Raw genomic sequence first — 25946 nt, 5'->3', positions numbered from 1 at the left:
ATGGCTAGACAAATGAATAAAAAGTAATTAGCACCCTTGCTATCCATGATTTAACTATTTGCATGAAGTTTTATTTGTTATTTATTATTTTACATTAGTTTTTAATGTCAGCAGTCCTTGCAGGATATAGTATAAGATGCCAACCAGTAGACTTTTCCAATAATCCAATCGCAATTCGGGTAAGTAGACCAAGGTATTATTAGATGTTGTAAGTAGTTTCCTGTTCTAAGGCAAACATTCCCATTCTAACAAAAACTCTCTTGTTTCCATTAATAATAATTATCGGCCTTTTCTCTGTCTGCCAACATTTGAGATCATACTAAATATTATATATATCTTAATATCTTTAATACACTCAACAAAAGACATAAAAATAAGGAGATGTGGTATGATTTTCAATGAGACATCTTTCCACCACAGTTCAAATGAAGTGGATGTAAGCAATTATAGGCAACCATACGGCCTTCAACAATGAGAAAAACCCATACCGTATAGTCAGCTATAAAAGGCCTCGACATGAAAAATGTGAAACAATTCAAATGAGAAAACTAACGGCCTAATTTATAACAAAATAATTTAGGAAAAACAAATATGACAGACATGAACCAACGACTACCACTGAACTACAGGCTCCTGCATGCAAGTTTATTTTAGGTTTACTAGTACTTAAAACAGTACACTAAACATAACTAGGAAATTTGGGCAGCCAAATAAGAAAAAAAAAACAGCTATTAACTTCAAATCCCAATAGGGGTTAAATCCTTAAATGAAAAAAGGTTTTTTTTTTAAAATAAATTGGGTTTTTTTTTAGAAAAAAAATACCTATAGGTAAATGTAAATGACATTCGTTCCTATTATCTTAACCACAGTTCACCAGGAATTCTTTTGAGTCAATTGTTGGGTCGGCCAAAATGAGATAGAGACATAAGGAACCTCATATGAGATAGAGACATAGGGAACCTCATATGAGATAGAGACATAGGGAACCTCATATGAGATAGAGACATAGGGAACCTCATATGAGATAGAGACATAGGGAACCTCATATGAGATAGAGACATAAGGAACCTCATATGAGATAGAGACATAAGGAACCTCATATGAATGAGATAGAGACATAGGGAACCTCATATGAGATAGAGACATAAGGAACCTCATATGAGATAGAGACATAGGGAACCTCATATGAGATAGAGACATAGGGAACCTCATATGAGATAGAGACATAGGAAACCTCATATGAGATAGAGACATAAGGAACCTCATATGAGATAGTTACGAGAACCTGTAATCGTGAGCTTAAAAGAAAATGGATGTTTAAGAAGTGAACCTTCTGCAGAAATCTACAACACATTTAACATGAAAGTTAGCAATTGAATGTAACAGCTTATTTTTGTACAATAATTGGATAATATCTGTTTCATATGAATACAGAAATAAACCAGTAATTTGATCAGGCATAAAGTTTCCAATACTTGTAAGTTAGCACCGCTGATGAGAAATAAATGAACATACGGCCTACGCGGTACAACAAGTAATTGTTGCATTTTGAAACTTTGTACTTTAAGAGGTTTTTGTCCCAGAAGAAATTACATGCGTTCCAAAAATGTGTGGAACTCAAAAACCAACGTCAAAATCAGATAAGTAGAAGAAAGTACGTGGCTTTGTTAACACATTGAAAGTGCTGATTATATATTTTAAGTTTTATGGCAGGTTCCGGTAATTATACTTTATCAGAAGTAGTTTAAGTACGCTTACATATTTATATGTTTTGTTACAGATGGCTAAAGTATGCTGGTTATACTTCTTTTCAAAAATTATTGAAATTTTAGATACAGTAAGTAACATTAATCATTAGGTAACTTATTAACCCGATAGATGGGAAATAACTGTATAGAGATATTGCCTTATATGTTATCTGTTATATAAGATTTAAACCCTTACAATATTGAGTAATCAATATAAAGTCTAAAGATATTTTGCAACAAAAAAATAATATCTGTCTTTCTTACGAGAATACACTAAAAAAAGTGACAACACTTTCATGCGTTCTGAAGCGCTTTTCTTGATTTTTCGTCAGGATCGCTCAAAGCTCAATATTTGTAAGCCAAGACATAAAATGATATGCAAATAAAATAGGAAGAAAGCTGACTGCTTAATAAAAACATTATGACTGCAAAATGTTTATATTTATACAGTTACTTACAGTAAATTGATACATGTATGAGAATTTTCTTAAAAACGGGAAAATTTATATTCAGCAAACACTGGTTGAGAATTGTCTCATTGGCAATCATACCACATCTTCATTTCTTTAAACAGAACTTACATTATATGAATTTATTATTATTATAGAGAGTTTTGATGATTCCTTTATAATGAGTGTATTTAAAAACATTAGATGGTCACTCAATAAAAAATCAACACCAAGTATGAATTATTATAAGCGCATTTATTGATTGACATTGGTTTAAATCAATATTTTTAAACTTTACTGTAACAGAAGTGAAATTTATTTTTATCTTTTTTTCCTCAGATATTTTTTATTCTGCGGAAAAAGAATCAACAAATAACATTTTTACATGTCTATCATCACAGTACCATGTTGCTAAATTGGTGGTTAGGTGTTAAATATATTGCCGGAGGCCAATGTAAGTAAACTTTTTTTTTCAAAAAATGTCAAAAATCGGACAATACAGTAAAAAAGTATTAACAAAAATATCGAACTCCAAGAGAAATTGAAAAAAGTGTAAGTCCATAAAAACTGACAAAATCAAACATTAGACTTTTATCAACCAACGGAACAAAGGGAAAACGACTGTCATATTCCTGACTTGGTACAGGCATTTCTCGAAGAAAATAGTGGGTCAAACCTGGTTTTATACAACAGCTGATTTTTTTTTCATTTCGTTTGATGTCAACGTGCAGCTAATGCCATTAATTTCCGTGATATGGACTATTTTAATCCTTGAATTCTCATTTGATGCAAAGGTTACAATTATAGATCTTCAACTTTTCCCGAAGCAAAAATATGGTAATATCGCAATCGCTTACAAACTTTATTTATTAATAATGAATTTAACTGAGATGACCGAAGATCTGATACTATTTCTGAATGTGATAAAAAAGAAAACCAAGGCCAGGTCAATCGAAATAATGACATAACCAAAAGACACGAAAAGACTGTTTAAAGGACGAGAAGATACCAAGGGGCCAATCAAAAACCACAAGTCAAATAAAAACAGATCATACTATTGTCAAACAGAAAATCGATGAAAAGACAAACAACAATCCACAAACCACTACATATCAAAATGAAGATTGAGTAACATGAACCCGAACAAAGCCTGGGTGAACTCAAGTGCACCGGAAGGGAACCCAACCAAAACCTGGGTGAACTCAAGTGCTCCGGAAGGGAACCCAACCAAAACCTGGGTGAACTCAATTGCACCGGAAGGGAACCCAACCAAAACCTGGGTGAACTCAAGTGCTCCGGAAGGGAACCCAACCAAAACCTGGGTGAACTCAGTTGCACCGGAAGGGAACCCAACCAAAACCTGGGTGAACTCAAGTGCTCCGGAAGGGAACCCAACCAAAACCTGGAGTGAACTCAAGTGCTCTGGAAGGGAACCCAACCAAAACCTGGGGTGAACTCAAGTGCCCCGGAAGGGAACCCAACCAAAACCTGGAGTGAACTCAAGTGCTCCGGAAGGGAACCAAACCAAAACCTGGAGTGAACTCAAGTGCTTCGGAAGTGAACCCAACCAAAACCTGGGGTGAATTCAAGTGCTCCGGAGGGAGTTCACAATTTTCTGATCTCAGGGTGAATTAGAGCTTGACATATATATAGAATTTGTCTATTGTTGAAGACCCTAATAAAACAAACAACCTTGACCTGCAGACGTTTTTAAATTTGTATTTGTTTTCGGTGTTGTTGTCTTGTTGTTTCGTTGTAAAAAAGTATATAAAAAAATACAAAAACTCCACGGTAAATTCCAAAAGGTGAAGTCCATAAAACTGACTACTCTAATGTTATCAACAAATGGAACGAGTGAAAAACAACTGAAAAATAAGGATTGATCATCATGAACCCCGTTATAACCGGGGGTTGACTTCAGTTTTTAGCAATATAAAAATATGAAGTATAACTCTTTAAATTGTGTTCATTCTTATGGACATTGCCATAAAACCTGACGTTCATTTGTACACGTATCGTTTAATTAAGTCTCCCAAACGAAGTTTGTGAAGACTTATTGTTTTTGCTCAGTTCTTATTATTATTATTATTCTTCTTCTTCTTCTTCTTCCGCCGCTTTTAAATTTGAACTTGTCCGCACCCGTTCTCCAAAACCGCTTGTCAGATTAACTTAGGGTTTCACAATATGTTAGGCTAACATGTCTAGTGGTGCAATCAGGGTTTTGTTTGTGCAATGGGGTTTATAAAGGGGTACTTTGAGGGGCAAAAAGAAAAGAGGGTTTTACTATAGAACCCTATGGGATTTTATTTTTTTAAATTTTCAAATGAGTATAAATTGAAAACCGTTTGTGATAGACACAATCTTTTTAATTGAAAATGTTCTAATTGATAAAGCACATTTAATGAAATACAGGGTTAGTCCCCAGGGGTCACCCCCACCCCATGCCATTTAAGAAAGTTCTAATATCTTGTAAGTGGTCAAGATCCCCACCCCTAAACCATATATATTCTGGTTTGTCATGCTAAGATGGTATGAATGATATACAGGGTTAGTCCCCAGGGGTCATCCCGACCCCCTGCCATTTGAGAAAGTTCTAATGTCTTGTAAATGGTCGAGATCCCCACCCATAAACCATATATATTCTGGTTTGTCATGATAAAGCACATCAAATGAAATACAGGGTTAGTCCCCATGGGTCACCCCCACCCCATGCCATTTAAGAAAGTTCTTATATCTTGTAAGTTGTCAAGATCCCCACCCCTTAACCATATATATTCTGGTTTGTCATGCTAAGATGGTTTGAATGATATACAGGGTTAGTCCCCAGGGGTCATCCCGACCCCCTGCCATTTGAGAAAGTTCTAATATCTTGTAAATGGTCGAGATCCCCACCCATAAACCATATATATTCTGGTTTGTCATGATAAAGCACATCAAATGAAATACAGGGTTTGTCCCCAGGGGTCACTCCCGACCCCTGCCATTTAAGAAAGTTCTAATATCTTGTAAGTGGTCAAGATCACCACCACTAAACCATATATATTCTGGTTTGTCATGCTAAGATGGTTTGAATGATATACAGGGTTAGTCCCCAGGGGTCATCCCGACCCCCTGCCATTTGAGAAAGTTCTAATATCTTGTAAATGGTTGAGATCTCCACCCCTAAACCATATATATTCTGGTTTGTCATGCCAAGATGATTTGAATGATATACAGGGTTAGTCCCCAGGCATCACTTATGCATATAACTTTACTGGACCAAACCAATTTTCACTGGACTTTGCCCAATGTCAGGCGACCCTGGGAATTACGAATTATGGGAGCTTCGTTTGGGAGACTTCGTAACAGCATCCTGTTACAATCATTTCTTGTTAAGCATACATCCATGATAGTTTAAAGTTTATTTTCGTAGTTTGCTTGAAGACTTCAGAACTTCAAATCAACTGTTTCTTTTCATTCAAGTTCGTAAATTTTATTGTGAACTTGATTATTTTATATCCCCTCTCATTGTCAATATGTATAGGAATGATTTAAGAGAAGGTCATGGAAATTACCTTTACTACGCAAATTGATTATTTTTCAGCATTTTTCTTAGCTTTATTAAATACATTTGTCCATGTATTAATGTATGGTTACTACGGATTGTCAGCGCTTGGTCCACATGTTCAGAAATATTTGTGGTGGAAAAAGTACATAACAAAACTTCAACTAGTAAGTAAAAGTAGAATTAGTGTTTGTTTGATATTAATGAACGACTATTAATATTGTGTTCTCATTCACTGCATGTCAATTCAAAGCTTTATTTAGAGACGGTGCATATATTTAACATGCAGATAGTTTTGATAATAACTATGATAATACGACCAATGTAAACTAGTACATTCCATTAGAGGTTTGAAATAGAATGTTATTTTTCAAAATATCTTTTACCTTAAAAATATATACATTTTCAAAATCTGTTTATCAGAGATTTCACGAAGGACATAAACTATCCCGTATTTGATACTTAATGATATGAATTATTTACGAACTTAATATGTATATTTTACGAAAAATAGTTAAGGTACATTTAGTTCGGTAGTTTTGTTTTGTTTATTTTCACTCCGTTTTCAGTTTTATTATATAGATATAAGAAGATGTGGTATGAGTGCCAATGAGACAACTCTCCATCCAAGTCAAAATTTATAAAAGTAAACCATTATAGGTCAAAGTACGTTCTTCAACACGGAGCCTTTGCTCACACTGAACAGTAAGCTATAAAGGGCCCCAAAAATTACTAGTGTAAAACCATTCAAACGGGAAAACCAACGGTCTAATCTATATAAAAAACGAGAAACGAGAAACACTTATGAACCACATCAACAAACGACAACCACCGAACACCAGACTCCTGACTTAGGACAGGTGCAAACAAATGCAGCGGGTTTAAACGTTTTTCTGAAACAATAGTGTAACATCACAACATAGAAAGACACACTATAAAGTATCAACTGAAATAGCTTAACTCAATCAAAGGACATATTAACACCATTGAACATACACTGAACAAATAAATTTGACCTATGATACAATGTAAATACAAAATAAATAAACTAAGGGAAGAATAATAAAAGTAACATGTTATACCGGTAGGAAATGTTAAACAATTTAAGAAAAACAATATGCTCGTTTGCTTTTTTTTTCTTATGCTGCCAACGTTTCAATTTTTTACCTTTAAGAACAATTATCGGGGAAACTCCAAGCAGTTAAACGGTCTAGGTGGAATACTCTGTGGAAAAAATAAGAAAAAAACAATATATAAAAAAGGTGTGGTATAATTGCCAGTGATACAACTCTCCAGAAGAGTCTTAGTGACGTAGAAGCCAGTATGAACATTTTGATTATACCTTTTCTGTCCAACCTATTCCTTTTATATTTATGATTTTCTTTTATTACAGGCTCAGTTTTTCCTAGTCATCATCCATACTAGTTTGAATATAGTAACGGAGTGTGACTTTCCAAATGGATACAATGTAGCAGTATTTATATATGCCTTTTCATTGGTCTTTCTGTTTTCAAACTTTTACAAATCTGCTTACGAAAAGAAAGAGCATAGTACTTGATAATATAGAAATGTAGAAAATAATTTATTAATAACATACAGGTTTCTAACGTTGAATGTGATGATGTGGTGTAAATAACAATTTATTTATTAAAGTTCTTTGTTGTGATTTAATCTGACCATTTATTAGAGATTGATTGATTCTTAGTGTTTAATGCCACTTTCAACACTATTGGCTATATTGTGGTGGTCAATTTTTATTTCTGGAGGAAGACGGAGTGCCCAGAGAGAACCACCAACCTTCAACAGGAAAACTGGCAATCTTAGTCAATTAAGATTTTTGAGTCGAACACACCTGCCAAGTGCTATGTTCGAACTCACAACCTCATAGCCTGGGATCCTGGCTCACTGCTCGACGAAGTATTAGATTGGGTCAGGATGCCAGGCTAACAACCTCAGTGTTGACAGGCTAGTGATACAGTACTAGATAAACTACTTAGGCCACTCGGCATTTCTTCGAGCAATTACAATACAGTTGTTAGATATAAGTATCTCGTAATCTATTAGTGGTACTGTTTTCAGATTCATTATTGAAATCAATCAAGAATTGAAACCATCTCGTTGGTATCAAGGAAGTCATATCCCGATATATACGGGCATTATAGGATCTGCTTGGTTAATCACCAAAAACAAATAATTTCAGGATGGTAATTTCATATAAATAAAAGGAATTATTGGGCAAACATCAATGAGACGACAACCATACAACAGTAACTGTTGTCAAAAAAACCTCCGATATCAAGAGGTCACAACCTTCATGAGAAGAGATCAAATCATATTGAAATTTCTTGATTTCAATATTGGTAGAATATGATTCAATGGGGATAACAACCAGCGGCTCTTTTCACAAAAAATCTTAAGAGTAAAAATACTCGTAAGTCATACACATTTCAGTACAACTTACGATCAATTTTAATCGTAAGATCTTTTGTGAAAAGAGTCGCAGACTCTTCAAATGAACAAAACCAATTTAAAGACATTACAAACTATTGACGGTATTCTTGACATCCTATACGTATTAAAGCATTGGATGTGGATACAGAAATCAACACAGAAAAATATTTTATTCAACAATAATAGGAATAGTGACAGTTATAAAAAAAATAATTTATTTGCAACCGGCTAATTCATGTTCCGTTAAGAATTTTCAAAGCTATTTTACAGATAATTAAGAAAATAAATACGTTTTTTTACAATACCCGTTTAAATGTACACACATATCAAACTTTTACCTAACTATTGTAATTCAAAAAACCTAAACGTTCTATATAAAGAGTCAGCAAAGGTCCAAGGCTTATAATTGTGTACGCCAAACTCATTTCCTCTTCACAAGACTCATCAGTTGCACTCATATTACAGATGAAGACGAAATCAATATCGAAGTACCACTTAGTATGCTTCCTCCTATACCAATAACAGTGTAATTTGGTGGTAATGATTAGAAATAGTATATGAAGTCATGTAAGGATAATCGGTGATGAACCTCTTAAATCAAACTGAATGATCGAAATAATATAAAACATTCTCCAATAAATAATACAAAACAAAGTTATGAATAAAGCGTAGTATAATAAAGAATTAGAAATAAATATTCATGTTTTAAATTTACCAGGATAGAAGTCTGTATATGTTTAGATAGTATTGCCTCCAACCATTCAGGTTTCTTTATATTTTATGTTCTGATCCGTCATAATCTTCCCCATCGTTAATATTTTTATTCTCGCTTTGCTTTATTTTTCATCTATGTTCCATACAAGGGACTGGGTATCAACAATGGTAGCATGGTCTTTTTAGTCTACCAGAATGACCCATGTTAAGGGGATGTCAATGGTTATGTGGGATGATTTATTACATAGTATATCAACTATATATAGTTGTCATTCTCACTCTGTCTAAGTCTGAGTATATACTGGTTTCCTTTTGTCTCCATACACACCGAAACGGTGAGACAAAGTAGTAGTATCGGTCCGTCTGTTACACTTTGTGAAAACTAATTCACCGAGACCGTTTGTTCAAAAGCTTTCATACTTACGTATTGCTGTGTGTTTGTTTATTCTACATTGGCTAGAGGTATAGGGGAGGGTTGAGATCTCACAAAACATGTTTAACCCCGCCGCATTTTTGCGCCTGTCCCAAGTCAGGAGCCTCTGGCCTTTGTTAGTCTTGTATGTTTTTTTTAATTTTAGTTTAATTATATGTTTTGGAGTTTAGTGTGACGTCCATTTACATTGAACTAGTACACATTTTTTGTTTAGGAGCCAGCTGAAGCCCGCCTCCGGGTGCGGGATTTTCTCGCTGTGTTGAAGACCCATTGGTGGCCTTCGGCTATTTTCTGCTCTTTGGTCGGGTTGTTGTCTCTTTGACACATTCCCCATTTCCATTCTCAATTTTATTGAAACGATTGTGCGTCATGATGTTCAGTTGACCGTTCTACGGTCATTTTTATTTTACGTTTTCTTTTTTCAGGAATTATAGGACTTTGACCATTATTGTACCTATTGTAGCATAATGACGCTGTAAGACATTATTTCTAATTGCTGTCTATTTGAACCTTTAAGTCATTGTGTGTAGTTGACCATATGATCCCGCCATTTTGATTTGCTGAATAGCATATTCTGATATTTGAATTTTATTACATGAAATACCCTCGTGTATAGTTTTTTTGAATATACTATACTATTAATAAACTTCAGTGTTCAGGTATATTTTTTTATAATTTTTGATTCGTCTCGCTTTCGTTTTATCAACCCATTCTTTGGATTTTTGTACTGCACAGGGACAAAGCGATAATGAAATTTTGCTATGGTATAACAATCCTGAGTTTATTCATCTTAAACCTTGTGCTCTTAATCAAGATTACAGAGTGAATTTACAAGATGATTTGTAAAACAGGAGCACATATTTACAAGAAGGTTCAATTGAAAAGAAAATACATGGTTATGTAATTAGGAAATTGATTTCAGTAAAACCTTAAATAAATAGCATGGCACATACTTTTTTATGTTCTTTTTAAATGGGACATGATGGGTAACACATACATTTTCCTTGCAATTATCATTTTTAATAAACAATCTGAGAGATTGTTAAAAGTGTTCTTCTATGTGTTAATAGGGCGGCAACTCTCCTATCAAGGGGGTGTCGTTTTCAACATTGTGACTAGACGTGACTGTCACCGCACTTGAGGTTTAATACTCTTAAACTATTTCCTTTATCAATTTTGATTGATTATTGGTTGCTTAATGTCCATTTGCAAATATGTCATGCATGATCAGGATGAGAACAAATTTTAAACAATAGATATTAAATACAGTAGGTAAATCCTGCAAAAGAGGCCGTCCAGGATGAAGGACAAGGAAATTTGAACTGCCCATAGAAAATGATGGTATATTGGATAGGGACAGACATTTTGCCTTGCAACAAGCCACCTACAGACCCCTCAAAGAGTTGTTGCAAGAGTTCTTAACGTTCATAGAGTGTGGCACTATCTTTACACAAGTCATCGGATTTAACGTTCCAATTGTGAGCGGACGTGACTGCGTACTTGTACATCCAGCACAGCCAAACAGACGCCCCACTTTTGCAAGGGTTTTACTGCAGGTCGCAAGAAGACCAAAGTGACCATATTTCTATTCCCCAGTAATCCTTAGGGTATCAATTTTGAGTAAATCTGCACGATTAAACATACGGTTGAATAGATTTTCAAAGACACAAGTTGGTTGATATACTTTAAATGCATTTCCAGTTAATAGCATATTTTTTGTTGTTTACAAGTTTGACTTGTGAGATCATTTATAAATTGAATGACGGATATATTGTCATTTGTCCTTCGTTCATTGTGTTTTAAACTCGTAATTATGAACAAACATCGCAATGGTTTGCGCATTTTAAGTCTTTTTCATAGATGAAATGGACCATTTTTTGGATGAGTTGAAATAAATCTAATTTTCAACTTTTTACATGGCGATGACCGTGAGGGTATTCCGATGTATTGTTGCCACGGAGATTTCTAATTACGTAACTTTCGTTTTTGACTGGTAACCGATCTATAAATACGCGGACATTATCGAGTGCAAAATATTATTCCTTATCGCTTGTTATAAATTCATTTCTTCAATGAATACTCATAAAAATATTTCTTTTAGAACATAGATTAATAATATGAAAATGTTTTGTCGTTAGAAATATATATATAAATAAAAAATCATTAATATCTATGCACACGAATCGAAAAATTGTGTTAACGCACGCGGAAGAATATCTCAAGAACGTTTTGCGGGAAAATATGAATGCCTACTCAAATCCAAACTATTAGAAAATGATCGAATTATTACAGAAGAGTGTCCACCGTGCATGCACTTGCACTGCACTATTATTATATAGTAGAATAGACTGGTATATAAATGGATGTAAATTATATATACATGTAACTGTTATATACAAATATTAATATAATATATAACAACAAACCAGAGTATACTGATTTGTATCACTATAACATAATAGTTATTACGGTGAGGTTGAATTCCCTGTCATTTATCCATCATCCACGCACGAACTTGTCTCAGAAAAAAATATATCTCTGTACATTAACCCAACTTTCAGGTATAGAGATGTGATTTTTTTCTGGGACTATTGCTTGTGACCATCCACAAGAACTTGCGGTCATCGGATGTTCAGTACTTCAGTACTTTGATTCTTTTTATGAAACGTATTTTTATCCCTTTCTACAAAATTATTTGCAGTTAGTCCTACATGTATTTGACGGATCACCTTTCTGCAAATTTTGAGACGAAGTAATCGTCAATGAGGCCTTTTTCGAGTAGTTATTACTTTCTCTGGCATTTTGTCACATAAACAATTAGATCATCGCCAATCCTTGTTGAACAAGTTGTTATTAGTTTACACACACCATGTACACGAAAGGTGCAGATTTCTTCCTCAATATATGCGCAATATTAATAGACTCTTTTTTATAATAAAATCTCGGTACTTTTATAAAATTTAGATTTACATGCAGCAAAACAGATTTTGCAAGTGGAAAATTTGAGTTTTTGCCCATTCCCTTCCACTTCTAAGCAATCATTTAATGCTCATAATATACACTGAATTTGGCCAATGACATCATCTGAAATAAAAGAACAAATATGCAATTACTTAAAACAAAATCAATGCTGTTTGCGTCCCTCAAAAGCATTTGCTGCCGCTTATGATGAGGTTATACGGAAATCGAAAAGGTTACTTGATTCTTAATTTAATTTGAATGTGAAAAAATATGGATATTAAAAAAACTTTCGTATATTAATTTCATATTCTACCTACTTGTCTGCTGCATAATCAGTCAAAAAGGAATACAAACAAAAATGTTCTAGTGTATTTAAAAGGAAACTGTACTTCGAGTACATAGACACTACACCGCGATAAAAATAAATTATTCATTAGTTGACAGTTGTCTTTACGTATATACCTATGTTACTATTTCTACCTGAAGTTATCTCCCATTGAATGTTTACTTTCACATGATTCTTTCGACTTTGTACACAATAACCTGAATTCGATAGTACAACATGTAGGTTAATATAATTTATCAATACAATTAACGGAAGTGTGTATGATATATCAAAGTTAAACTACTACATGTTCCAAGCGCATTGCATACATCCTACAACCAGCATAGTATACAACAGAACAGTATCAACCTCAATAACTTGACGTGAGTATACCAAATAATTCACAACTTTTATTTCATACAAACACGTGTTTTGAATTTGCAAAGATAGATATAAATTGTAAAAAATGGATATTATTTTTAAATAAAGTAAACTTTCGGTAACGTTAAAACGTATTCTAAATTTTGGAAAGAGCAACAAGATCGATACAGACCGAGATGTATATGTGGTAAGATGGTAAGATGAGAACAGAACAATTTATGAAATCCAGACCACCTGTTGCAGCAAATTGTTGCAGTATTTTATGATATTTATCGTTAATTTTCTCGACAGAGGTCAATTGTCTTATATCAGAAATTTGTCAATTTTAAAACGGTTATAATATATAAGGTAGATTGAAAGTACCATCATTATCCCAAGGTAGACACATTGCAAAACATAGTTATGCTTACATCACGTCATTTGGTCTTTAATACATAGTCGTGTCATTGCTATCCGATACCACATTTCCTTATTAATATACTACATTAAGGACGCACTCAATTTATAAGGTCTTATTTTCCTTTTTTAATCTTTCCTATTTGAATAAATCAACGTTTTGTTAAATTAATACTAATTTAAAAGGAGATTGGTTAAAATGCAAAGATTTTTTGAAAAAAAAGGTCAATATCGAAAGCTTCGATCACGCATTTTCCTCTTTAGTTAAGTTTCTTAAAAAAATAAAACTTGTTTATTAGTGTTAGTATATATCATGTACAATTAATTCAGAATTGAATGCTTCTTTTTATAGTTTTATTGAGTAGTAAAAGCGTCGACTTAAAAACATTTTGTATATACTAAAAATGTGCGCACGATCAACGTTTTTTCAACCCTATAAGATTATAAAAAGAGCATTCAAGTCTTAATAATAAATAAAAAAAATAATATATTAACATTATATATTTTTATATGTATTTTATACGGAAATAAAATATGATATTGGAGTGCCTCGCGATTGTAGTCGGCCAATTAAAAATACGGATTTAATGAAACATATATATAATGTAATTTTGATTTAATATAATGCCAATTTGGTTTGTTAAATTACTAGAATTCCTAGATACTAAAGTATTTCATTATTAGTATCATTATTATTTTGGCTCTTGGTAAATAAGACACACACGATAAGAAGGCCATAAAGACTATTGGTTATTTAACGTCAAGTGGGAAATATGTTATGTGATATTCAGGACATGTGTAAGATTATCAATAAAATCGAACATAATATTTTTAAAATGCAGAGGAGTCACTCAATTAAGTTAATGAGTGTCGGTTGGGAATAGAAAATTGCAGCCCTTGTGAGCCAATAACATCGAGCTTTACTTTAGAACTTTATATAAATAAACTCTGACGCAGTAACTGTGCTACAGTAGCATCAATTATACATAATACATTAAAATTACAGATGACAGAAGGAGTATAAATTATCTTATATACAGAACTTAAAAGATACTATAAATAATCGTAATACGGGGAATATATTACAACTTATAATTTATATAAGGGGTATTATACAAGTTCATATTTCAATGATTTATGCCTTGAGTGCACTCAATTTGGTTTTTGTACATAACCACCACGTGTGTCAAAAGAAGGGAGTAGGGAGCATGGCATTTTAAAACCTTAGCCCATTATTGTTAGCGTCCTAGATTTCTGCATCAGTACCTGACACGAATTCCCATCCTTATCCGTTCTCGTATACACGATGAACAGCTCCTTAGGTGGAGGTCCTAGGAATTGCCACCTGTACCAAGTGACTTTCACACTTTTAGCATTGAATCTTGAAAGTGGTCAATAGGAAAGACAGTTTTGTGCTCTTATTCGTTCCTATTTGGGTTTGTTAGTATTGACCATCTCCATAAGAATCATAGATGACCTTGTAAAGTTAAATTTTCAGACTAACAATGAATAATTGTGCTATTCTTCATGAAAAAAAGAACAAGGGTATGAAACTTCATTGTATATCAATGTCCATATATATAGGCTAGTTTTGAGATATTTTTCATCGTTAGTTCATTGCTTTTTATACTTTCAATATGTTTACCAGGGCCTTTCCCGTTCCGAGGGGCGAGACGTCTCTTTTATTGTGCGGGATGTATATACAAAGCTAAGTACGATCAAAATGAGGACACTCACGTTATAACTGAATTAACCATTTAAAAAAAGAGGTCTACTAATGATCAAATTTAATATTACATTTGCAGTGTAGTAAATGTTTTTATTTTACCCTTATGGTCTTTTACAAATATTCATCAGTTTCTTTTCCAGGAGCTCTCCCTCCTACCTACCGAGCTTCCTTTGTTACATATTAGACCTCTTGTTTTAAAAATTAACTACTGATCTGATCAGATGAAACCAGTCAAAAGATTTATGAATAATATTTTTTCAATCTTGTATCAGACCTGTTTTTTAAAATTCAAAATATTTTATTTCTGAAACGGATAATATCTTGATTAATTTTGCTATTCTACATTTAAAGCATGTCTAAAATGTGTTATTGGTATTACTATATTGATCGTGGCTTGTACATGTACGTCTACCAATTGAGAATACTATTTTTTATAGTAGAGTCGAAAATGAATACCGATTTTGTTTTTGTTATTATCTATTTACTACTTTCCTAAATTAATCAAAAGATAAGATTCTTGCCTAAAAAGTGCTATTTTTATTTTATCAAAACGTGCTTTAATTGAACATTTTAGACATGCTCTAACGGTTTAAATATGTGTATCTTGATGATTTAAAAAAAAACGCCTCTGATTGAAAAGGATACAATGCAAGTGTACACTTTTGCATTCTTATGCTAAGATGTCTGTGCTAAGATAAAGATTTTACGAAATATTAAACGGTAAAATTCCTTTTAGATCCAAGATGTCATTCTTTGAAGATGCTAAGACATTTTATACAGAATTTCTAAAGAGAGGTGGTAGGTATAAATTTTATAATAGAAATTTAACTAGCACCAACAGAGCGATATCAGTTTAAAAAAAATCTGATTTTGATATTAAAAAAAAAATTAAGTAACTCCTAGCCGGACATATAGCAACTGTCTTATTCATAAGACAAAGAGATAGTTACATGAAAAGAAGAAGACAGTAAGATTGGCATAAACATGTAAGCAGTATACCATTGAAGTATAATATGGCCATTATTATCAATGTGATTAACTCAAGGATGTAATGAGTTTGTTACATGTATTAAGGGCATCTGATTTACAGGGCATGATTTGAATTTAAACGCTTGCTGTAGTTGACATTGTCATAATATTTATAGTGTAAATGTTGCACTGTTGAAAATCATACTACAGGAGTTTATTCCTCGGTGCAATAACCATATTTCCGTTTCATTATTATATAGCTTTTTTCATTTTATTTTATCAAGAAATATTGACAGATTGTTTAACACGTTAAATCACTTTTGAAACTTTTATTTTTTTTTTAATTTCAGATCCTAGAGTAGAAGAATGGTTTCTTATGCAGACCCCCGTTCCAATTATGATATTATTTTTTTCTTATATTTTCGTTGTGCTTGTCAGTCCTAGAGTTATGAGGAATGTACAACCACTAAATCTAAAAGCAATATTAATCCCATACAACTTTATTTTAGTTGGATTATCCATTTACATGTTTTTAGAGGTAAATGTTAATTTAGTTTAATTCTTGGTATTTACACCAATTCACGTTGTTATACTTTAAAATTGTTCTTTTAATTTGCAATATTTCCAGTAGGTTTTCAATTTATATATAAAGTAAAATAACAAAAATACCGAACTCCAAGGAAAATTCAAAACGGTAAGTCCCTTAACAAATGGCAAAATCAAAAGTATAAAAACTGATCTTTTATTGGATGAAAGTCGAATCATTTGATTCCATCGTATGCCTTAATTTTGTATGAAAACAACCTATGTAATAATTAATACTATTTTTCGTTCGTGTACTTCATGCAAACGGTTATGCTTTAAAAAAAAAAATCTAATTTGAAAAAAAGTAATCGACCATATATCTTGTAAATGAGGATAATAGATATAGATATATAACAATAAATTATTATCGTATGATATACAATTCATATGTAAATTAACGATTGAAATTTGATAAATATTTTAAAATTAGCAGACGAGCTATCTAGTACTTTGAAATCGACGTCTTCTTTATTGTTTTGATTATTATTTTGTCAATTTCAGCTTTTGACACATAATTTATTTCAATGGAATGATACTTCTTTCATCTTACTAGACAATCAAATTCAATGTTAGTTGTGTAATTTTTTATTTCAGTTTCTTACTGTTTCATTATTGTCAAATTATAGTTACAAATGTCAGCCAGTGGATTATTCAGACAGTCCCTTGGCCATGAGAGTAAGTACAATTTCTTTGAATATTCAACTAAATGTCATTTGTTTTTGTTTTATTGGTTTGAGATAGATCATTTTTTTAAGTAAAACCGAGACTGCCAAACATTTTAAAGATATGATACAGTTGTAGAATATTTTTCCATAGTGATTAATCAAAAGCACCAAGAAATCACTTGAAAAATATTAATCGACTTATTTTATATTAAAATCATTATACAACTTGGCTGCTTTCAATATCGTAGCATCTAGTATAGCCGCTATGTCTTACATGTAGATGTTCTATCTTTGTTGAACGATATGCTACATAGCTAGTCTATCTAAACGACAGCATGAGTAATAATAACCTTTCCGATGCCATTTTGGATTCTTTAGATAACACAAGTTTGAGCTTTCTAAAAAGCTGTGGACTGCTTCGCTCTATCCTAATGTAAGGTAATATGTGTGCATGTGGTTGTTCAATTAGTATTCTGGAGGTGTGCCTCTCTGGATGTGTGCCTAGATTGACAGAAGTTATAAAATACAGATAATGCGTTTTTGTAAACATTGTATAGGAACATTGTTTAGCAAAACAAATCGTGCATATATTGCAGATTAACAAAGCAAATATAAACACGTATTAATAATTGATATTTCAATATTGAATTCCAGTGTGAAATATATGCATAAAAAAACGAACATGAATGAATGACTGTTAATCGGAACTGAAATACACATAGTTAATATTCCGGCATTTGATGTCTTATCCTGAGACGAGAAAAGTCTGTAATTCTTTATCTCATTTAAGCCAATAGCTGTTGCTGTATCTCAGCTGCATCCTAACGCAACCAATCAGAATCTATTTATATGTGATTAGTAATTATTTCAAGATGACGTGTATATCGACTGAAACTAATAGCTCCGCACCCTGATGCGAAGCAATTAAATTTTTGGTCGATCAAGATTTATTTAGCGACTAGGCTAGCTACACGTTCAGTAGTCAAATCTACGTAGCACTACGTAGCAGCTACGATATTGAACGCAACCCTGGTCAGATCCGATTTCAATTACGAAGGTTTATGGACACTCCTTTATACGGCGTTTAGCTAGTTATAAAACCAGGTTTAATCCACCATTTTCTACATAAGGAAATGTCTGTACCAAGCCAGGAAGATGACAGTTGTTTTCCATTCGTTTGATGTGTTTGAGCGTTTGATTTTGACATTGATAAGGGACTTTTCGTTGGAGTTCGATATTTTTGTTATTTCACTTTTTGCGTAACACTGAATTTTTCATGACGTAAAGTTAGATTTTATCGTAGCATTTTTATGGTGTTTGGAAGTCGGAGGGACGGCAATAGATCAGCAAATTTGAAAAATTCCGTTAAATAATAAAATGTAGTATGGAGTATGTGATAAATGCATATGTTGTGGCATTAAATTGTAGTATTAAGAATATTAACCTGAGCTTGCCAATTTATATTTCGTATGGATTATTTAGACAAATACGGTAAATACAAACACCAGACCTGTTCTTAAACCCAGAAAGGAAGGTAAATCTAGAAGACTTCTTAATTTATATAGTTTTCATTTATTGAAACAGACTTGAAGAAGGAACGATCTTTTACTTTCGTAATGCTATATTAAACCAGGTCTTTATAATTTGCTGCAATTTTAGTATTGTTATGTACTTTTTACACTTGCAGATGGCTAAGGTTTGTTGGTGGTTCTTTTTCTCGAAGGTTATAGAACTTTTAGATACGGTAAGTTAGATTCTAGCCCGCTTAACATTTAAAGTAAGAGACAAACTTACTATTTTCACCGACCACAATTGCAAGCTTTATCGCAGTTGCAGGCCCTGGGGCTGCAAAAAGCAATCAATTTTAAAGATAAACAAAGCAATTGGAAAGTCACCCCACATTTGTCTATAAATATTTTCAAATTAGTTTACTCTTTGGCTTCTCCGTCCAGTAGTGAAACTAATGCAAAATAGGAGTCCGTTTGTCTATGTAGGATGTTTGAATACACAGCCACATTGGGTCGAAATGGGAACATTTAAATCCGATACATGGTGTATAAAGTGTGCCACGCTCTCTACAGTGAAAAGACCTTTGTTAAACTTCTTTAACGGGTCCGGTCCACAAGAATTCCCATTCAGCATTCCGGTCATCTACATAATCTGCCTATTGGATTTATTTTAAATTTTGTATCATCTCCCACAGCTTATACACATGTCATAGTATGTTACAATTTTTACGAGTGTTGTTTTTCTGTAAGATCACATTTATGCAAAGCTAGTTGATTACAATTTTATTTCATTTCATAAGAATCTTTATATATATATATAGTGATAATGGAATCGGCAAAAATCATTCCTAACATTTGTACGGCTAGATAAAACACTGAATAAGTAAACATTGAATAACAAAAATACATTAAAAATTGTATCAACAGATCAAATTAACACGAAAGTACGATTTGAGAGTACTCGCAGTTACTGAAAGCTAGTTAAAAGCCAAAAACAATTAAAAATAAAAAAATCATGCCTCAGAGACTAAAATTAACTAAAACACATCCCAGGGATTTAGTGTTTTTACGTCATGGACAGTCAAAGAAGACATGACTTGTGCAATGCCAAAATAAAAGTATCGACAGGCAGTAGGATAGTCTTTAAAACAAACATGGAACGAACTAAACTAAACTGATTGATACTTTAGTCAGCTGGAGAACTGTATTTATTTATTGGTTCTGTTTTACTTTACTAGCTTTCAGAAACTGCGAAGACTCGTAGATCGGTACTTTGTGACTGTTATCTTTTAAATATGTCCAGTTGTTGTCGTTATTTTCTGTCTGTCATATTTGTTTCGTTTGTTGTTTTGTCAGGTCGTTGGTTTTCTCGTTTGAATCGTTTCACATTTTGTCATATGGGGGCCTTTTTAGTGGTAGGAGTTTTGCTCATTTTTGGAAACCGAATTTCATTTGTGTTTCTGGAATACTCTCCACGGGGTACGCTAGAGTCTCAAAATTTAGAACCGTTAAAATGTATTAATAATGAAAGCATTTAAACCAAAATGGACAAACAGAGAACAGTTAGATTAGCATAATTTGTAGTTTTAGTAGTATACAATTCCATTAAACGGGTGGATTTTTAGGGAAAATGCAGCAGGTACGCAAGTTTGATACCTATATTAGTAAACATATATGTGTATATCCGTCAATAAGACTTTGCTAAAATATTTGTATATTTGGAATGCCCATTTTCAATGCATTTCGTGTACATCGAAACACACGTAAAATGATTTGAAAGTATCAAGAAAGGAAAAAAACCCTTATGGGAAGTGAACGGAATGACTTCGCGTGAACAAATATTTTGTTTCTAAGAGATTGATCTTTTTGTCTACAGGTATTTTTCATATTACGTAAAAAGTTTAATCAGGTATCATTCTTACACGTGTATCACCATTGTACAATGATATTGAATTGGTGGATGGGTGTCAAATATGTCGCTGGAGGACAGTGTGAGTATATAAAACTTGTAGGTACAATTTTAGTCACGAAAAAAATCCTCAAAATTAACACATGGAAATTCCGATATTTTCTTATATATTCTCTTAAACATGTAGGTTTTTAATCAAAGCAGTGAGTGACCGTTACAGTACTCGTCTTTCGCTTTATCCCCCGAACATGCATGAAATATTTCTCAGTGGACTGAAAGCAAATAAAAATAAATCAAGTTTAAACAAGTTGTAAATATATCTTACAGAAACTAACAAAGATCTACCATCTACACAAAATTTCAATAAGCACAAAATTATATACCAAGGACAGTCAACATAGTGGTGAGGTTCCTAACTGTGTCTTTACCATATAGATGGAGCCCAGTGTGATTTTTTTCTATCTCTTGGCTTTTGTTTTAGGACAGAACGACCTGAAGAAAGGGGATTTGTTTGGCTGTGCAGAAAGTATGAACACACAGTCACATCCAATCTTATTGGGGACTTTGAATTTTAAAAATCTAAAAAATTCAAAGCCCTTGTTATATGAATAAAGCACTGGCTTTGCGAACCAAAGCAATTTTTCTGATTGGTCGATAGTGTACCTGTTGCTGAGGCTTCATTTCTTACATTTCACAGTGGTGTCATTAAAATTATTCACCCCTTTTTTCCAGCCTATTCACTTTTAGATCACCAATGCGACAACTATCCACCCAAGTTCAAATGAATTGGGTGTAAGCAATTATAGGCAACCGTACGGCCTTCAACAATGAAAATGAACGAAGTATTTATTATACTACGACGACGAGGGGGTTTTTAACGACCTTGACTACCCAATGGGAGGTCTTGCACGGTCGGCTACACTAAGGAGTAAGTTCACGAAGGGTAAACATTGGCCTAAAGAATTTGATGTTTTATTTATCAGGCCAAAATTCTGCAAATTTCACATAGAAATAGTTGTGATATAACTTTTAATACCAAATAACTTCTTTTCAGCATATCACATTAAAATTGACGAAGAAATTACCCCTCAAGTATACATTATGTATGTTGCAACGTCAGTTTTGGTCAAATTTTCAATAATTCTTAACAGTTTTTTATATAATTTACTTCGGCGCCACTCTGGATCCATAAAGTTTTTATGTCTAGGGATTCACTGTTATCATTGGCAACTTTTGGCTGCAGAACATTTTGGAGCCTAGGTTGCGGCAAAGGTTTCCTCCAGCTTTTAGGTCCGAAAAATGCACAAAATCATCGTTTTTTGAAAATATATCCAAAATGTGCTGACTTTGAAAACTAGAATGAACTCAAATGAAGAAATTTATTTAACCTAGTGGTAAGGCTTTTTAAATAGATCAATTTAAGAACCAAATTATGGCCATTTTGATATTTTATGATAAAGTTGAATTTTAAGGCCACCAACAATCATTAACAAATGAAGCAACACATAATTATAAGAAAGAAGGTAGTAGAAACCCACTCCGAAAACGATAATAAATTTAAACAAACGAAAAAGTTGGTGTTAGATGAAAGAAAAAGACAAACATGGCAACAAATCATTATACAACAATCTAACGATTACAAACCTCATGAAAACATCGGAGATACATGTAGTCTAACGCTGCGAAAGGGTGAGCATTGTATGTAAATAATACAGAAGTTAATGGTCTTAATAAATTTCTCAGATAACGTATCCATGGGTGTGTCAATGTTCAGAAAAGATTCATGTTACTCGTTTAAACACCCTTGTCGTAAAATACTGTTAATTCATAATAATACTATATATGTTGGGTTTTTTTTATTGGAAAAAAGGTAACGGAATAGATATCGATAAAAAAAACTCGCAATTTAAATTTTAAAAGCATTATTAGTAGTCAGTTTTTTCCTGAAATCGTTCTAATGTCGATTGTTTTTTTCAATAATCGCTTTAATTGATGCATGCAGAGTTTTCTGAATTTACACTGTATTATTACACAATGTTATGTATTTTATAATGTCTGTTTAAATACATGAAAACCATGTACGTATACTAAAAGGTAACAGTATTTCAATTCAGTCTAAGTTCAACTATCTTCCTATTACAGCTTTCTTTACTGGGATGCTAAATTCCTTTGTACATATATTTATGTATTCCTACTATGGACTTGCGGTTTTTGGACCACATATGCAAAAGTATCTTTGGTGGAAGAAATATCTTACAAAACTTCAATTGGTAAGTATTTGCTGCAACATGTTGATACAGAAAATGTTTTCTACCCTTGGCAATGTATTCAAGATAAGGTTAAAAAATAGTATGATAATTAATCGTGAAACAGGTAGAGCAGCAAAAGGAGAGGGGATACATTACGTGTATAAAAGCCGTAAGTCGAAGTAAAACAGAAAAGACCAAGGCCAAAACCAAAAAAAAAAACAAAAACAAAAACAAAAAAAAACAAATAAAAAATCCACAAAACACAATATAGCAAATTAAAGTTTCAGCAACACGAACCACAGATACCGGTGATCAGGAAGGGTAAGCTGTTCTCAATCCTCTTGGTGTATCCGTCGTGTTGCTCATTGAACCTAAAAATAAATTACATTCGTTGATGTCACAATCAAGGTTAAGATGATGGATTGTGGCTACGACAAGTGGAACATATCGATGACAACGATTTTCCATAACGGTCAACCAATTCATGACTGATTTTATGTGTCAGTAAAATGATGGTTTCATTTTACCATTAAGATACATTGATTCGAAAGCTTCCTTGTAGGCAGCAATTCTTCTCTAGGAAATCATGAAAGCAAACAAAAAAAACTACAATATCGTATTAACTTTTTGAGAAAAAAATACTGCTTATGCAGGTGCTGCTGCACTGTTTCTTCTAAAAATAGATAGTTCACAGTGGGAAAATTTGATTCATCCCTGTTGTAAAGTTTAGTGTTTAACCAACCCTAACTATCAATTTATAAATGTTAGTCAAGGTATTAAGGAGACTTAATTGATAAAGGTCACGAAACTTTAAATTATTTAACGAGAAGATATCTATTCATTCATTCTGTATAGCTAAACGTGATGGCCTTCTTTTCATTCATTCCGAGAAGCCCTGTATGAACTACTGTCTCATACGAAAAACAGGGGGGAAAACGCGAAAAGAGAAACACAATTGGCTCCCAAACGATTGCCTACTGTCCGTCTGAAAAACACTACCAAAAAAACGTAACAAATGTGTTGTCAATAAAAGATGAAGCAACTGAATCATGTCAAACGCAGAGATTCTTTTTATCAGTGTTTTAACAACTTGAAGGTATACTTTTTTTTCTTCTTAAAACAAGATATTCTAACTACGTTGGTCATTCTTTTATGAAACCAATTTGGGCTTATTCTTAATGAAATACTTATCTAAAACGCATGAAAGGAAGAGAAACCGGAATCTGTTTGCTTGTCTACCAGGTTTCTGTCTTACATAGACTGGATTTGTGTGGCAGTTTTGGATGTATTAATATGCAGCTATGACCATATTGATTGTTGACGTTAAACCAAATATAAAATTGGGAGCGAATGTGAAATAATCCACACGATGTGACTTCGGAAAGTCCAGTAGTTGACCTATTGCAGACTTCCCATAATTAAAAGTGGCAGTTGAAATCATTCGCAATCGTCTTCCTTCATCAATCCAACACTTTTTTTAGATCCTATCAACTGATATATTGTTAATTTCTAGTCTTAAATCTCTATAGGAATATCCAACAAACGTCGAGTGACCAAACATTAATCAATCTTGACATCGTAGTCCTGTCAAAATAACGTATTTATTCTTAAATACGTAAAATCAGAGTGAAGTTCACATCAATATGGAAAAAATCATTCAGTAGAAATATGATATGATGTACTCGATATTTTAATCTGATTAATTTAAAAGTGAAAACCCGGAAAATGAGAAATCAGAAAAATGTAAAGAAAGGAGTATAGTTGAAAAAAGCCTTCTGTGCAAATATTCTGAACTAATTAAAGGATTCAAATGACGAATGAACCAAAAGCTTGATGTGTAATATTGGGTTTATGTTTTGTTTTTAACAGGAAAAAATAATATCTTATGAGGAATTTCAAAACATTTCAAAGTTTAACTCTTTGCAAGTGATAACAAGATGAAGCAAAAGGCTGTTGGAACATTAATGGTCTTGTATAATTGAATATAATTTAATTAAGTATTGTTTCTGAAAGTTCTACTAAAAATAAAATAATGACTGGAAACGAATACACTTCATTTTTTTTCTAATGAAAAAAGAAAACATAGTGTTTATATACACCAATAACATTTCCGATATACATTAAAAATGCGGGCCTATTAATATTTTGATGTATTGAAATTGCTGTAAATTTTCATTATTTATTTCAGACACAGTTTGTGGCGTTTGTTATACATACTGGATATAATTTAATAACTGACTGTGACTTTCCTCAAGGCTTTAATGTTGCCGTGTTCATTTATGCAATAACACTAATTTTACTATTTGGAAACTTTTATTACCATTCCTACCTACAAAGTCAACGAGAAAAGAAGAAATTTTATTAGGATATTTTATGAAATATTATAATACATGTCTTATGCTATATATGATTTGCTCAAATAAAAAAAATATACCTGAGTGTGAATATTTATATCGTTATCCACCACAAAGTTTATGTTCCAAAATTTCCTCTGAAATTTGATTCCAAATTCAAAATTTTATCCGTTTGGTGTTTAACCATTTTCCGGATGTTCAAGGAGACCTGCCCACGTGATCACAGTTAGTAAATACAATATGTTTAGTCTGTGATACATGAGTCATGCTGATATTTTGCTGATATTTTGCTGCAGTCACAGAAGATGAGAGGACCAAAAAGATCGATAAATTCGAATTTATTCTGTAATATAAAGAGAAGAAGGTGTGTTATGATTGCCACCAGAGACCAAATGACAAAGAAGTTTACAACTATAGGTCACCGTACGGCCTAAAACAATGAGCAAAACCCATACCGTAATATGTTTTTCTATTTTTAATGAATCAGATGATCCCTGCTAGTCTACCGGTACTTTTATTACAAAAATATGGGAACAATTCATATCAAGTAATATACATGATGGATTTCTTTATTCA

General features: G+C 32.7%; 2 protein-coding genes across 4 annotated transcripts in view; both read left to right on the top strand.

The window, feature by feature from the left end:
* Positions 1 to 7407, top strand: part of LOC127727454 (elongation of very long chain fatty acids protein 4-like) — a 29510-nt gene extending 22103 nt beyond the window's left edge. For all 3 annotated transcript variants that reach the window (XM_052234769.1, XM_052234770.1, XM_052234768.1), the window contains exons 4-8: positions 99 to 179; positions 1781 to 1837; positions 2537 to 2651; positions 5781 to 5908; positions 7135 to 7407. In XM_052234769.1, the coding sequence (XP_052090729.1) occupies positions 99 to 179; positions 1781 to 1837; positions 2537 to 2651; positions 5781 to 5908; positions 7135 to 7299 (546 nt within the window). In that variant the 3' untranslated portion in view covers positions 7300 to 7407. The remainder of the gene's footprint in view (positions 1 to 98; positions 180 to 1780; positions 1838 to 2536; positions 2652 to 5780; positions 5909 to 7134) is intronic.
* Positions 7408 to 12842: 5435 nt separating this feature from the next.
* Positions 12843 to 25454, top strand: LOC127727578 (elongation of very long chain fatty acids protein 4-like). The gene is made up of 8 exons (XM_052234779.1): positions 12843 to 13008; positions 15868 to 15929; positions 16451 to 16638; positions 17280 to 17360; positions 19038 to 19094; positions 20735 to 20849; positions 22910 to 23037; positions 25205 to 25454. Exons 2-8 carry the CDS (start codon positions 15875 to 15877, stop codon positions 25379 to 25381), a joined length of 801 nt encoding a protein of 266 aa, XP_052090739.1. The 5' UTR covers positions 12843 to 13008; positions 15868 to 15874; the 3' UTR covers positions 25382 to 25454.
* The last annotated feature ends 492 nt before the right edge of the window (positions 25455 to 25946 follow it).

Source organism: Mytilus californianus, unplaced genomic scaffold (assembly GCF_021869535.1).
Source record: "Mytilus californianus isolate M0D057914Y unplaced genomic scaffold, xbMytCali1.0.p SCAF_1, whole genome shotgun sequence".
NCBI lineage: Eukaryota > Metazoa > Mollusca > Bivalvia > Mytilida > Mytilidae > Mytilus > Mytilus californianus.
The sequence above is the reverse complement of the archived record's forward strand: the minus strand, read 5'-3'. Positions and strand labels throughout refer to the sequence as shown.

What these genes read in the sequence shown, in the direction of transcription:
- LOC127727578 (XM_052234779.1), top strand. Translation starts at nt 15,875, where the DNA reads ATGTCATTCTTTGAAGATGCTAAGACATTTTATACAGAATTTCTAAAG. An exon ending in AGAATTTCTAAAGAGAGGTG is followed by an intron (nt 15,930 to 16,450) that starts GTAGGTATAAAT and finishes TTTTAATTTCAG; the next exon opens with ATCCTAGAGTAGAAGAATGG. An exon ending in ATCTTACAAAACTTCAATTG is followed by an intron (nt 23,038 to 25,204) that starts GTAAGTATTTGC and finishes TATTTATTTCAG; the next exon opens with ACACAGTTTGTGGCGTTTGT.